Below are 16,023 nucleotides of genomic sequence, written 5' to 3'. Positions count from 1 at the left end.
TATTTATTTTTAGCCTTGGTATGCTGTTTAAATTATTAGCTGGTGCATTTCTTATGGTCTTTTGGATAGACATAGTATACACTTCAGATGTAATGTGTAAATCCTTGCTAGTGCATGTCTACACAGTGAACTGCTATTCAAGAAGGATATTCTTCCACATAACAATTTAAAAACTATTAAATGATGTTATCAGATATGGATTATGCAATGACTTGTTGAGAGGTGGATTAAACAGGGCTGCTTGATCAGTTAGCTTCCAATATAGCTTTACATCCAGAAGCTCTGACTAGTGGAGATGAGAAAGATTTCAAAACCTGTCTGCCTATACTTACCAGCAATCTAGGCTTGTGATCAGAATGAATAATCCCAAGAAACTACTTGATCAAGTTTGTTTTGTTGTCCTGGATTTGAGATGTGCATTCTCCCTTTAAGAATGTTGATATATGAGTGTAAAGAAGTTACAGAAACAATGATTAGATTTTCACTGAAACTTTCCCTTTGGCCACATTGTAGAGTTTCAGATTGTCCACTGATAGTGCTTCTTTAGTAAGGATGTGTTAAAATTTAGCAGTCTTTTTAAAAGATTATGCAGTTCTCTATTTATTGTGCCATGCCTGGTTCTATGCGCAGCCGGTTAAACAAGTTTCATATGTATTTTTCCAATGTTAAATCTTATCCCTTTGCCCTTTGGAAACTTCCATTTTGAACAATGAATAGAAGAGGCTATATAAATTGCCTCCTATCCTAAGATTTCACTATATGTTAATAGTAATGTATAACTATTACAATCTATGAAAAAAAGTGGATTTAAATTATAAAAAACGTGCTTATAGCATTCAACAAATTTCCTACTTCAAATTTCCATAGTCTTCCACATTGTTCCAATAAACAGCATGTTCAGGTCTGTCAGACAGTACCCCATTCTCAGTGTCAACTTTTGACTAAATAACTTTTCTATTGGGGTGCGGACAAAAAATAACTTTTCTATGGTTGTGAAGAGACATCATAAAGGAAACATATAGAAGAAAGCATTGATTGATGCTTACAGTTTCAGAGGGTGAGTTCATAATCATCAGGGAATGGAGCATGGCCAGCAGGCAAGTGGGAAATTGCCGAAGCAGTAACTAAGAGCTTATATTTCATCTATAAGCAGGACACATAGAGAAGATCCAACTAGAAATGATAGATTTGAAACCTCAAAGCCTACCCACCCCAATAACATCCTGTTTTCAAGGAAGCTACACCTCCTAACATTTCCCAAACAGTTCCACCAACTCTGATACCAGGACTCATTTTCATTTAAATTAACATGTCCCTATGTATAACAACATGAGTTCAATCCCAGAGACCCATATGATAAAGAGAACCAATTGCTACACTTCTCTTCTGATCTCCTCATGTTCATTATGACACAAAAAGAGCTCTTCCTCCTGCCAATAAAGAAAACATAATAATATTTAAAGTGTATACAATATGACCTATTACAAATTATTTTCTGAATAATTTAAAGCATATTAAAAGGCAAAATTTAGGAAATATATTTCTGATTTTAAAATTTATTGCAAATCTAAAATAATGAAGTTGTCAACATACTAGGATATAGAGATGCATATTAACTGGAAGAAATTAGTAAGAAAATAATGGAGAGTAATTGGAGTAAGGAATGGAATGAGACTCAGAGAGAGAGAGAGAGAGAGAGAGAGAGAGAGAGAGAGAGAGAGAAAAGGGACCCTGCTTTCTATGTGACATTAACATTGTATTCAGTGCAAGAGAGTTCTTGCACTGAGAGAGAGAGAGAGAGAGAGAGAGAGAGAGAGAGAGAGAGAGAGATCTCCTCATATACATGGTTAAATAACTGACTCTCAATCAGAGGCCTAAGGGAATTCAATGGGGGACACAGCTTTCTCAGCAGAATTATAAAAATTAGCTATGTACTTGCTCAAAGATGAAGCTTACATCAAAGCACACACAGGATGACTCTGTATCAAAGGCCTAAAACTAAGAACAAAGCACAAGAGGAAACCTTGCAACATTGGATTTGGCAATGACTACCTAAACTGGATAACAAAACTCTTTCTATATAAAAGATTATTACTCAATAGCTCAGTAAACACAAATAAAGCAAAGCTTTGAGATAGGACTTAAACATGTGTAAATCAGACTTCTGAGAGTGTAGCACTATAAACAGTATAAAACAAACTCTTCAACTCTCCCACAAAAGAATGAAAAACTAGATTTATTCAAGAAGGAGGTTTAATACGTATTTTCCCAAAGAAGATAAAAAATAATTACTAATTATATGCAAAGCTTATAACTGCTGTTAGGTAAGTGTAAATACACCCAGATGACACTTCAAACGAGACTGTGTATTGTAAACAGCAGAGATTGAGAGTTGGTAATAAGTGTGCAGAGGAATTAGGATACTTACTCAAAGTAGAGAACACGAAATGCAATGATGATTATAAAAAACAGCATGATGTCTCCTAACATACACCAGCAATCCCAAGAGAAGCAGAAAGTCTAGCACCTTGGGAAGGAATTTGTTTACCCATTTGCAGTTGCATTGTTTACACTAGCCAAAAGGCTTATGTAATTCAATGTCCATTAATTTAGGGTGTTATTAAAAATCCTGGTGGATATACACAATGTAATATTAAACAGTCTAAAAATAGAGTATGTATGTTAATACGTGGAACAAATATTAGCATATTGTGTTAAATATAATAAACCAACAGCCAAAAGACTGATTGTGTTTTTCTAATCTGCTGAGTCTCATCTACAGCACTCTATTATTCTTTGTACCCAGGCAAGAAAATGTTCAGTTTCAGTAATTAGATAGAGAGAGTAATAGAGTTATTAATGAGTGAGCATGCAAGTTAAGCTTTGCAGATTATATTCTGCAGACTGAATATAGAACAATGTAATTGTATTCAATACATAGAGGTAAATAATCAAAATCGACTTTGATTTTAAATTTTCTGTGGTGTGTTTGACATTTTTGGAATAATAATGCTAATTATAACTACTTAGAAATGTTGAAAGTACCTGCATATGCCATATTAAAACCATACCACTAACATCACCCAGATAAAAAATAATTTTTATTACATTTGTCTGTCTGTCTAGTATATTGTGCTTATGGGTATGAATGCGTACATGGTACAGCATGTATATGGAGATCAAGGACAATTTTCAGGAGTTTGTTCTTTTCACCATATAAACCTAGGTATACCAGTCAGGTTGTCAGGCTTAGGATAAAGTACCTTTATCCACTGAGCCTTCTTGATTGCCCCAAATAACATAACTTTAGGGAGCAAGTGAGACAGTTCAATGATTAAGATCATTTGCTGCTCTTGCAGAAGACCTGCATTCAACGACCGGGACCCACATGATGATTCACAAATTGTAATGACAACAGTACCAGGGCTCCAACTCATTCTTCTTGCCTCTATAGACACCTGCCCTCAAGTAATATGTATGCATATAATTAGTGGCATGTATACATTAAAATAAAGATTTTAAGAAGCTATAGATTTAAATGATGCTACTATAAATTCTAACTGAATTTTCTTTTACACTACAAAATAATTGTTTTTTTTTCATGAATATTTCAAGGGTTTATGCTTGGTGCATTGTTGGATCACATAGGATCACATCATTGGATCAGTTTAAATTGTTTCTAGTTCTGATTCAACAAATTTTTCTTGTAATCAACAAGAAGGAAATTTGCCTGCAAATGACATAATTACAACAAAGGGAGCCCCTGAAAAGCCAATAGTTGACAGACCACAATGACTATAGAGACCTGACACATATGCCGGATGAACTCACGCTCAGGTATTAAATTCCAGTTACCTGTATCAAGCTGGGTGTTCATGTATTACTTATGCAGGTCATCTGAAGACTTGGGTGTTGTCCTGCACACTGACAGAGGTGTGGACCAGCTGGTATTTCAGTCCATCGTCATCCTCAAAATTGGAAGTTGAGTTGAGCAGACCTTCCCCTGAATCCAGAAATCAATTCCTGACCTCCCCATGTTACTAAGCTCTTTGAAACAACCTGACCAGAAGAACAGATATCACAGCTGGTGAGATGGTGGCAGAATTTTAGTGATGTTGTCCCAATGCCTCACACTAGGAATCACAGAGTGCAAGTCATTATTAGGTGACATGAGTCATTAGGAATAGCTATTAATATTATGAAATGTTCTGGTAATGTTAGAGAGGATTTAAGAGTCTTAAAATAATCAACATACAAAGCATTCTGTGAATTAATGAAAATAAAATACAAAGGCCAGGATGGTAGTCCTATCTTTATTGTAGCCATATGGATAATGAAAAAAAAAATCAGAAGGACTGATGCGAATGCACCTAACAGGGCAAAGTGCACAGCATGTGTTGCGGGAAAATAGATTTATTACAAAGTATAGAAAATAAAGTGATCCAATTGCGATAATTTCTTAGGGAAAGTGAAAAATATCCAATGTACACATAAAGCAAAAGGCCAAAGCTCCTTTAAACTGTTTGAAGTCCCTACTATACCTCAGACATGTAATACTACAAAGAGTAGTTTATTTGAACATGTACTAGAATAGAATAGATATTCAAATAATCTGGTGTGGGTATTTTCTGAGAAGAGTCCTGTCACTTGTACTTAACAGTCTCTGAAAAAAAAGTAGATATGAAGAGATGCATAGATAACTAGATTAATAAATATAAGCCAAGAGATAGTTGCCCGATGACAGAAAGACAAAAAGAAAGATATACGGAGTCATACGTCTCACATTTTCTTGATGCTTATCATGCTCATGTGCCTTGAACATTGTTCCAACATCTTAGTCCTTTATTTCCAAAGATCTTTTGCTTTACCTGACTCATTCTAGCTTGTGTTTACAATCTCCCTGAGTTTGTTCAGTTTTAGGGAACAACACAGCGTGACTCTACAACTCTCTTGTACTGGACTATATCTTAACTATTTTCATTGAAATGCTAAAATTGACTAAATCCAATCCCTCCTTCTATAAGCAACTTATACAACAGAACAAAAAAATGGGAGGCAGGGGGAAAAGACATTATAGAGGCCTAAAAACAACAGGTCAAAACCATCCCATTAGTAAGAATTCTTGCTCTTGACCAGGTCATGGAAGGATGTGTCTCATTTGCCTCACACGGATAAATAAATATGCCTGCAATCTGCCACAGAATTTTCTCTCTTCTCTTATCATCTGTGTACATCATCCCCTCCATCTATATGAAGCCCTAAACCGCAAACCTCACACTAGTACAGACAACAAAGATGTGTGTTCTATTCGTTTTACTATTTTCTCACTTCTTATACTACCATGCCACCCTAATCCAGAAATTGGCATTTGAAAACAAGCATATGAGAGATGGAGAGATGGTGCAGTGGTTAAGAGTGCTAGGACCAGGGTTTGAATCCTAACACCGTAACAGCTTGGAACTCTAGCCCCAGTGGATCTGACAACCTTTTCCAGCATCTACTGATATTTGCATGCATATCCACATTTTCACACAGATACAAACAAAACATAAAGCTACAACTTACATCTGTAAAAACAAAGAGATGGGTTCCCTTCTGCAGCATGCTTGCTCAGAGGAATAGAGGGGACATTCATAGCCTATGGGCAGGACGATACAAAATTCATGAAGCAGTCCTCCTAAAAAATGTAAATCCATCTGACAACTGAAACTCTTTTTTTTTCCAGAAGGAAATGTTGTCTTTTAATTATTAGTAGTATATATTAATTTTACAGACATGGTGTTCTCATAAAATGTTCATACATAAGAAGTATAACTACTGAGGACATAGCTACAATTGTTATTTTATTTTTTGTGTGCACCTGTCTGGTGTACAGTGAGTGAGCATGTACCTGATGGGTGCATGTCTGAGGCAGGTACATGAGGATGACAGGAGTTATGTCAGGATGTATAGTCTTGTTCTCTTCTGCATCTTTTTATTTGAGACATGGTTTCTCATAGAACCCAAAGCTCCCTATTTCAGGCAATTCAACCTAACTAGTCTTAGATCTTCTGAAATCACCCAGTATCTATACCATTCCACTTGGATTATAGGCATGTTCTGTGCATCTGATGTTTTGTCATTTCTAGAGATCCAAATTGCACATCAAGTATTTTACCCACTGAACTGTCTCTTCAGCTTTTCAATTATTTTCTTTTTTTCTTTTTTCTTTTTTCTCAATTATTTTTCTTAAAGAAGAGTTTCATCTCTATTTATTCAGAAAGCCAAAGGAAACATCTATTAAGAATCTGACATAATTCATTTTCTCTCATAGGATCTGTTATTATTTTTAATACTTCACTAACTTTAATAGTGCTCAGCTAATTTTCATTAACACTTCAATAGTACAGTTAAAAGGGGAAATATGAAGGCCCAAAATATTTCAAAACACAGCCTTAGCTGGCCGCCTACAAGGCCCAGGTCTTTCATCCTAGATTTTGCCTCTGTAGATGTCTAGTCATATGATGCAGCCATATGATTTGGCATAGTAGTGTAGATAGCTATGTGAGTTACTGGCTTGAATACTGCAGTCTCATGCTATAGGTAGTAAATGAGATATACTGAGAAATGATTAGTTCCTAAGGTTGATACCCTTTAAGTATGTGAAATTGAGGATGACATGAATCTATTTCCTCCTCACACCTTGCCTAAACCACAGTCCAGGCTTAAGCATCCTTGAACCAATGGGGCAAACCTAGTGAAGAATATTTCATCATCACCAGTCATAAGACAATGTGGGTGTCAGGATACAGGGCCATTCATGCTCAGCCACTGTCTCACAGGTCAGGACAGAGCCCAGGATCAGCATAAAAGGGCTGAGGGACAAGATACTGCCATACTTCTCCTGAGGTGTTCACAGATCTTGAAGTACCTGTCATCTTGGTAAGTGTCCCCTGGGGGCAATAGCAGGGCTTGTACCAAAGGGAAGCTGAGATGAGAGATGGTGGAAAGACTAGTAGGGCCACAGAGCCTTCAGTTTATTCTTACAGAAGATATAGGGTAGACAAGAATGATGGGTAAAAGGGCACTTTCACAGCAATGTGAGGCATGAGTAGACAGGGTCCATATAACAGAGGGCTCTGCAGATAACAAGCTTCTCTTTAGAGTCAATCTGTCATAATGGGGACTCTGAAGCACAGCTGGTCATTCACCTTAAACAAGCTTCAAAGGGTTACTTTTCAATTCATCCTTGATCCCGAATGTAAAGGAAGCAACAGAGGGAGGCAGAATAGGGTAGTAGATGTTTCTTTGAACTTGAAAAACCCAGAGAAAGTCTGGGATTATTCACACACTTCCAGACATGACCGGAATACTACCAGCCTTACCATGGTGGTGCTATCCTGTAGAGCAGGTGGTGAATTTAGAATATGGGAAGGCTTTACAGAGAAGAGTGGCAGGGATTCATGGTCCTAGTCTAGGAAACACGGATCTTTCAGACATTTCATTGAGGGAATCACTTTACCAATCCAATAGACCCAAATCCTTTACAGTAGTGACTTACATAGTAAAATCAGCTTGGAAGTTATGAAAGAGAATGATTGGACTTTGTTGTAAAATAATTTTTTTTCTGGAAGTGATGCTTTAATCTTGTCTTTAGTCTGAAGACAAGTTTGGAATGGTTTTCTCTGCCACATTTAAGTTTGTGGTTCTGAGCCTTTCAAGAGAACATTAGCTTGTCATTCTCTGCTGGCACATGCCAGTTCTTACCTGACCTAAATGAGTTTTTGATGTTACCAAGACATGATGATGAGGATGTGAGAGGATGAGTGCATTAGAACTGAAATTACTAGAGATGGTGTTTCTATGATTATCATAGATGCTAAGCATGCAGGGTACGGTGACTGGACAGTCATGGTTCTGACTTCTTGACTCTCCTACAGCTCCGGAGCACTCATCAGTTGAGATGTCCTGCCAGCAGAGCCAACAGCAGTGCCAGCCCCCTCCCAAGTGTACCCCAAAATGCCCTCCCAAGTGTCAGACCCCTAAGTGTCCCCCAAAGTGCCCCCCAAAGTGTCCTCCCAAGTGCCCCCCTGTGTCTTCCTGCTGCAGCTCTGGTAGCTGCTGTGGCTCCAGTTCTGGTGGCTGCTGCAGCTCTGGGGGTGGAGGCTGTTGCCTGAGCCACCACAGACCTCGCAGATCTCTCCGTCGCCATCGCCACAGCTCTGGATGCTGTAGCAGTGGTGGCAGCAGTGGCTGCTGTGGCAGTAGCAGCGGCTGCTGTGGCAGCAGTGGTGGCAGCAGTGGCTGCTGTGGCAGCAGTGGTGGCAGCAGTGGATGCTGTGGCAGCAGTGGTGGCAGCAGTAGCTGCTGTGGCAGCAGTGGCAGTAACCAACAGTCTGGGGGCTGCTGCTGACCAGTGCCATGAAGATCTCAAACATGCTATGCAGAGGAAGCCATGTTTAGAAGACCAGCCAATGCTTTCTGTTCTTGTGTTCTTCATGTCCTTGTCTGTGAACTGCTGAAATTCTGTATCAGGTTATGAAATTGTCCCAGTGACCTAATCTTTCTTCTTCAGTATTTTGTGAAAATAAAGTCTTGTTTATTGAGTCTACCAAAACTCTTGTTTATCTTGGCCAGGACCGCTGTCACATATTAGTTTTAACATCTGGGGATCAGTAGTGCCTTGAATTGAATAGAAGCTGATATTAGTTGGGTGAGTCATATAGTCAGTGTATAGATTGCTCCACAGAGTATAGGTAATAAAGTGTCTGTCATCCTTTACTGTGCACAAATGAGGCCAATCCAACTGTCATGTTCAGCTTAGGCTAGTTTACTTTTTTGGCTATGTAGGTGTTTTCTCTGGTGTCCCTAACTACTAACTAAAAAGTACGTATTTTAAAAGTAAGTGCTGTGGTATTCTAACATCTCACATGAATCAAGAACTGATCAATATCAGGTGCTCTTCATTGTCTTAAAATGTAGACAGGCCCAGTGCCCCTTATGCAACAAAGAAAGGACCTAACAATAAGAATGAAGGCTCGAAATGTATATAAGAAATACTCAAGTTAATAAAAAAAAAGAATGAAGGCAAAAATAATTATTAGAAGAACATATAATGGCAAAACTTTGAAATACTGGAATTTTCTACTTCTGTGAAATTATAGCACAGTACCAAAACTGAAAGTAGATTGCATGAACTACATTAATGGTAAATTTTTCTATGAATGACTGAACAAAGCCCATACATCAAAAAGACAATCTTTGGTATCAGTATATCTGACAGCAAGAGATTATTCATTGTGTAATAAACACTTTCAACTTATCAACATATAAATGAACAATCTGATTTAAAACTCAGAAAAGACTCCATATACATATGTTAAAAATAATAGAGAGACACTGTCCCATAAACACAGGTCAAGTTGCTCAATATGACTATTAGGCAAATAAAATCCATATAACTTATAACTTCAGAGCCAAGAGGGTGGCGACAATGAACACAACACAGAGTGACATCTCGTGAGGAGTATGCAGAGAAATTGGTACCTCTGTGCATTGTTTGGGATGTATATGAATATGAAAAACACTTTCCTCAAAATTAACAGGATTAACTATAGGTCATACCTCCATCTCTTTATCTGTCTTTCATTTATGAGTCTATCTACATGTATATGTATGTATCTCTCTTTATATGCATGTAACATATGCATTGAAAACAAATATTGGGTTAAAAGTCTTCTGGGTGGGTTTATGTCTCTTTTCTTATATTGAAAGTCTACCCTGGCTACAGGGATGGCTACTTCAGTTTTCATATTCCCAGCTGCTAGGAGTCTCAGTAAGGGTCACCCCCATATACCCTGGGACTCTCCCTAGTCCCAGGTCTCCGGGTAGTTCCTGAAGTTCCCCCACCTATTTCTATTCTCTCTTCTAGCCCTCTCTCTATATGCTCTTCCCATAGTTTATCCCCATTCCCATTCTCTTTCCTTGACCCTGCCAACTCAGGTCCCTTCCTTCATCTACCTCTGATATTTTATTTCCCTTTCTAAGCGAGATTCACTCATCCTCTCTATTACTTAGGTTTTTTGGGTCTGTGGATTTTAGCATGGTTATCCTGTATTTTATGACTAATGCCCACTTATAAGTGAATGCATATCATGTATGTTTTTCTGGGTCAGAGTTACCTTACCCAGGAAGATATTTTCTAATTCTGTACATTTTCCTGAAAAATTCATAATGTCTTTGTTTTTAATAGTGGAATAACATTCCATTGTGTAGATGTAGCACATTTTCTTTATTCATTGTTAAGGGCCATCTACATTGTTTCCACTTTCTGGGTATTACTAATAAGCCTGCTATGAATATAGTTGAGCAAGTGTCCTTGTAGTATAGTGGGGCATTTTTGGGTATCTTCCCAAAAGCGATATAACTGGGTCTTAGGGTAGAACTATTTCCAATTTTATGAGAAACAACCAAATTAATTTTAAAAGTGGTTTTACAAGTTGGCATTCCCAGTAGCAATGGAGGAGGGTTGCCATTGCTCCACATCCTCACCAGCGTGTGCTGTCACTTGAGTTTTTGTCGTTAGCCATTCTTATAGGCGTAAGATGCAATCTCAGTCATTTCCATTTACACTTCCTTGATGACTAAGGATTTGAACATTTCTTCAAGTGAGTCTCAGCCATTTGAGATTTCTCTATTGAGAATCCCTTTTAAGCTCTATTTGGATTATTGGTATTGACTTAGTCTTTACATATTTTGGTTCTTAGCCCTCTATTGGATGGAGGATTGGTGAAGACTTTGTACCATTCTGAAGGCTGTGGTTTTGTTCTACTGATGGTGTCCTCAGTCTTGCAAAAGCTTTTTAGTTTCATGAAGTCTCGTTTATTAATTGTTGGTCTTTGTGCCTGATCTATGGGAAGCTGTTCAGGAGGCCGTCTCCTCTACCAGTGAGTTCAAGGAAGGTTCCCATTATCACTTCTATTTGTTTAATGTGTCTGATTTTATGTAGAAGTCTTTGATTCACTCATACTTGAGTTTTGTGGGTGATACACACTGATCTATTTGCATTATCCTACATGTATATATCAAGTTAAGCAAGAACAGTTTTTTAATGACATCCTCCCTTTTCCATTGTATGGTTTTGGATTCTTTGTCAAAAATCAAGTGTTTATAGGTGAGTGGGTTTATTTCAGGGTCTTTGACTCAATTCCATTGATCAACTTGTCTATCACTATACAAATACTATGCTTTTTAATAATATTGCTCTATAGCATAACTTGAATTGGCGCAGTGATACTACCAGAAGTTCTTTTATTTCACAGGATTGTTTTAGTTATCCAAGTTTTTTCTTTTTCATATGCAATTTAGAATTGCTCTTTCAAGGTCTGTAAAGAGTTCTAAGGGAAATTGCATTGAATCTTTAGATTGCTTTTGATATGATGGTCATTTATAATATGTTAATGTTACTGATCTATGAGCATGAGAAACTTTCATTTAATATCTACTTCAATTTTGATCTACAAAGATTTGAAGTTTTTGTCATACAGGTATTTTATTTGTTTAGGTAGAGTTATACCAAGATATGTTATATTATTTGTGGCTTTTGTAAAGGGTGTTGTTTCTCTAATTTCGTTCTCAGCCTGTTTATAGTTTGTATTGAAGAGGGCCACTGATTTTTTTATTCCAGCCACTTTGCTAAAGGCATTTATAAGGTGTAAGAATTATCTGGTAGAATTTTCAGGTTAGCTATATATACTATCATATCATCTGTAAATAGTGAGATTTTGAATTATTTCTTTCCAATTTATATCACCTTGATCTCCTTTAATTATGTTACTGATCTAGCTATAACTTGAAGTACTATGCTGAGTAGATAAAGTCAGTGGATAGCCCCATCTTGTCTTTGATATTAGTGGAATTGCTTTAATTTTTTCTCTATTTAATTTGGTGCTGGCTATTAACCTGCTACATATTGCCTTTACTATGTCTGGAAATACACCTTGTATCCTTGATCTTTACAAGACTTTAAAAATGGAATGGTGTTGGGGCTGGGGATTTAGCTCAGTGGTAGAGCGCTTACCTAGGAAGCGCAAGGCCCTGGGTTCGGTCCCCGGCTCCCAAAAAAAAGAACCAAAAAAAAAAAAAATGGAATGGTGTTAAATTTTCTTAAAGGCTTTTTTAGCATCTGGTGAGATGATCATGTTTTTCCAACAGCTGTCTCTATGCTCTACTTGAGACAGTTCTCCAAGTGGTTGTCTTTTGCTATTCTAAAAAAATAATTCTCTGGATAACTCATCTCCTGCAAATCATAAGCCCAATCTTTTATTTTACATATGAATCCAGTCATTTACTTCAGGTTTCCTTTTGATTATCCTGTGAATCTGTGTCCCTTGTCCCTAGCCCCTTAATTCTTAGGCAGCAAGCACACATTTTCTTTTAACATTGCAAATGAATTCAGAAATCTGTCTATCTCTGCTAAACATAGATGATAAGCTAGCTGGTGGGACCCTGTCCTGAAATTATCATTTCTACCACTCATGGGTTTAACCTTTCTGTGTTTCAGCCTGAGTTTGAACTCAGGAATCTTTCTGCTTTTGTATCTGCCTGCTTTTCTGTCTTTCTGACAAGTTAGCTCATTAATGCAGCTACCTTTGTTTCTTTATCTTTGTGAAGCCCCTCATATAATTCATATGCATTCTTATTTTTTTTATACTTGAGAAATTATTCATTTTTGAACTCATGTTTTTAGAGATATTTTCCACAGCATTATGGGCTATCCTGAAGGTCCCAGGATATACTATTTTGTTGAGACATTAGCCATAACTTCACCTCTTTGACTACTGCTGTCTTATTATCATGGAGTCTTTAACACCAACAGGAAGGACATTCCTTAAAGGAGGAATATAAAATATGTACATTATTATACAAACAAGCCTTATATCCACAGCAACCATCAACACTCGTGGAAGCTGTGTTGGCAATGTTTGCTTCTGTAGTTCCTCTTCTCTTTCCTAGGTTTTCTATCTCCTGGGTTGTCTCCATTTGTGTTATCTCTATTGCTTTTATTTCCTTTTCAGGTCTCATATAATCTTATTTATTTCCTTTAATCATTTGATTTTATTTTACTATATTTCTTTATATTTATTCATTTTCTCTTGAAAGACCTTTTGATTGTAGTTTCCTATATTTTAACAGATTTATTTATTTATTCTTTAAAGGTCTTTATCATCTTCTTAAAATGAGATCTAAGGACAGTGTCTTGCCCTTCAAGTATGTTAGGATATCTAGGGCTTGCTGTGGTAGGAGAGCTGGGTTCTGATGGTGCCATGTTGCCCTGGCTTTTGTGAATCTGCTTTTTTCCTGGCCTTTACCCATCTGGTTATGTCTGGTATTGGCTGGTCTGGTAGTAGGTGGTGGTAGCAGGCCTGTAAGACTGCCAGTAAAGCTGGTAGTTCCTACTGGATACAGGCCAATGGTTTTCTTGAGTGTAAGCAGGCCTCTAGGGAAGCACGCAGCATTGGTTTTCCTGGTTGCTACAGGTGGCTTCAGGCTTCCCCGGTGGTGGTGGGGGTCAAGCTCATCTGTGGCCTGGGTAGAAATGTGCAGATCCAAGACTGCTGTTAGAGGTGTGGACTGCAAAATGGAAAGCAGTGGGCACAGAGCAGACCTCTCGGCTAGGATTGCTGGGGTCTCAGTAGGCAGGGTTTTGGGGAATGGGTATCTCACCTGGTTGTCCTCAGTGGCTCCCAGGAAGGAAGCTGAGCTATGGTATTTATATAACACACACACACACACACACACACACACACACACACACACACACACACGAATTGTTCAAATTGCAAGTGGTGAACTTTCAACAGTATTTACAGTGGGAAAATTTCTGTTTGTGGCATACAACTCTAAATATTATGCAAGAATAATTTAATTTTCATTTAAATTAATGAATTTTTGCTTAAATTATACATAGCACTGTGAATAAGTATTATAGGGGCATTTTCACATACAGTTAGACTTACACATATGTATATAAAATTGACACTGGGGATTTGACAGTGTGAGTGAGTGCACTTTAGGGACAATCTTATGGAAATGACAGAGGGAATAATGATGACAAGTTCTCTTTTCTAGTAATTACGGTGGACAGAGTTAGAGATCGGAAGAAAACCACAAGATCAAAGACAAATTTGTCTTAGTACTACTGTAGATATATGTATTAAATTAAAACAGGAAGGTAGGGAGCTGGTTTATGAAAAGATTGCCAAACATTTCACTCTCTACTAATGAACTCGATGTTTATCAGAATTTCTGCAGCCACTAATTTAGGAGAAAGAATGAGACCATTGCCAATAGTCAGCTATACAGGGGTTCCCACATTACAACAGATCAGTTATAGCAACAACATATGTGATGAGAAAGAAATGTAAGTCTCTACATTTCTAGGTCACAACTGTGTTTACAAGAAAGCAACAAAAACATAAAGTGGACAGAGAAATATAAGACCGCTGTGCTGATTATCCTCATTGAACTTGACTGCTGTGTCACAGTCCTTCTAATAAGTGTCTAAGAGTGGACATTTGGCTTCAAATCCCTTGAGTTGAATCTGTATTCAGGTTTTATAATTGTGAGGAGTGATTGCCTTTTCTAAGTTCTTACATCAGCTTTATGTTAAAAAGATCAAGAACGTTCTTACAGATAAGGCGGAGCAGTAGGTATAAGTCATAGGAAGTAGGTACACGTACAAAAGAGGACAATAGCTCGGAGAGCCACTTTCTGAAAGAAAAGATGACAGTGGTATAGGAATCAGGATGATACTAAAACAAACAAACAAACAAACAAACAAACACAAACAAAAGAACAAGAGTCTTTTCGGGAATGTTTTTCAAGGCTTCTTTAATTGGTAACAAAGATGAAAAGAGACATTGTCCTCTCCAAAGTAGAATGCAGAGCATTCCCTGGGGATTTCAGCATCTCAGAGGGCAAGGCAAGGAGGAAAATAGGGGGAAAAAAAGAGCATCATTACTAAGTCTTCTGAGCATGTGTTCCTTCGGCACCGCTTTTCTAGAGTCTTCCTCACTGAGGTCAGCAGCAGTCCCCAGACTGCTGGCTACTGCCACAGCAGCTACTGCTGCCACAGCAGCCATTGCTGCCACCACTGCTGCCACAGCAGCCACTGCTGCCACCACTGCTACAGCATCCAGAGCTGTGGCGATGGCAACGGAGAGATCTGCGGGGTCTGTGGTGGCTCAGGCAGCAGCCTCCACCCCCAGAGCTGCAGCAGCCACCAGAGCTGGAGCCACAGCAGCCACCAGAGCTGCAGCAGCCCCCAGAGCCCAGGCTACAGCAAGAAGACACAGGCGGGCACTTGGGAGGACATTTAGGGGGACATTTTGGAGGGCACTTTGGGGTCTGGCACTTGGGAGGGCACTTGGGGGTGCACTTGGGAGGGGGCTGGCACTGCTGCTGGTTCTGCTGGCAGGACATCTCAGTTGTAGTTGTTCAGGAGCTGTGAGAGAGTCACATACTTGTTAGACACTAGACATTGGTCATCTGACCAATGCTGACCCCTCATAAGGATTCCTGATGTTCACAGAAACACCACCTATAATCATTTTATTTATAATATTCTCAGGCTTTCCCATCCTGTCCTTCATGTCATTAAACATCAGAACCCCAAGCAGATGGCATATTGTTTATTTTTTTGGACTCCAGTAGCAGTAAATAAACATTTAGTGACATTTAAAAAGATCTGCTATTCTTAGTCCTTGTACATATGCCAGTATATGTGCTACTTCAGAGGTAACTAGTTGTGAAGGAAAAACAAGCATACTTGAGGTTGATTTTAGTTTAAAGTCAGCATTTCAGAGGACCTTCTAGCCTAGCCCCTGACAAAAAAAAATATGTAAAATTTGTTCAGACATTCCTTGGTATCACAAGCCCCTGTTGTGAAGTCAGGATTCAGATGTAACCAAATCACCACCTGCTCAAGCTAATGGTGGTAAGGTCCATGCCATCATGGTGGTGTCCTATTGATCAGCAAAAATA

At 38.3% G+C, this 16,023-nt stretch overlaps 2 protein-coding genes across 2 annotated transcripts; one reads left to right on the top strand and one right to left on the bottom strand.

The window, feature by feature from the left end:
• Positions 1-6,742: 6,742 nt before the first annotated feature.
• LOC134485934 (late cornified envelope protein 1A-like) lies at positions 6,743-8,596 on the top strand. Its single transcript, XM_063282904.1, has 2 exons — positions 6,743-6,921; positions 7,920-8,596. Exon 2 carries the CDS (start codon positions 7,943-7,945, stop codon positions 8,390-8,392), a length of 450 nt encoding a protein of 149 aa, XP_063138974.1. The 5' UTR covers positions 6,743-6,921; positions 7,920-7,942; the 3' UTR covers positions 8,393-8,596.
• A 6,258-nt stretch (positions 8,597-14,854) lies between these two features.
• LOC103691634 (late cornified envelope protein 1C-like) lies at positions 14,855-15,466 on the bottom strand. The gene has a single exon (XM_008761272.3). It carries the CDS (start codon positions 15,460-15,462, stop codon positions 15,061-15,063), a length of 402 nt encoding a protein of 133 aa, XP_008759494.1. The 5' UTR covers positions 15,463-15,466; the 3' UTR covers positions 14,855-15,060.
• Positions 15,467-16,023: the final 557 nt, after the last annotated feature.

The sequence above is a fragment of the Rattus norvegicus genome, chromosome 2, assembly GCF_036323735.1.
Source record: "Rattus norvegicus strain BN/NHsdMcwi chromosome 2, GRCr8, whole genome shotgun sequence".
In the NCBI taxonomy this organism is placed as follows: Eukaryota; Metazoa; Chordata; class Mammalia; order Rodentia; family Muridae; genus Rattus; species Rattus norvegicus.
The sequence above is the reverse complement of the archived record's forward strand: the minus strand, read 5'-3'. Positions and strand labels throughout refer to the sequence as shown.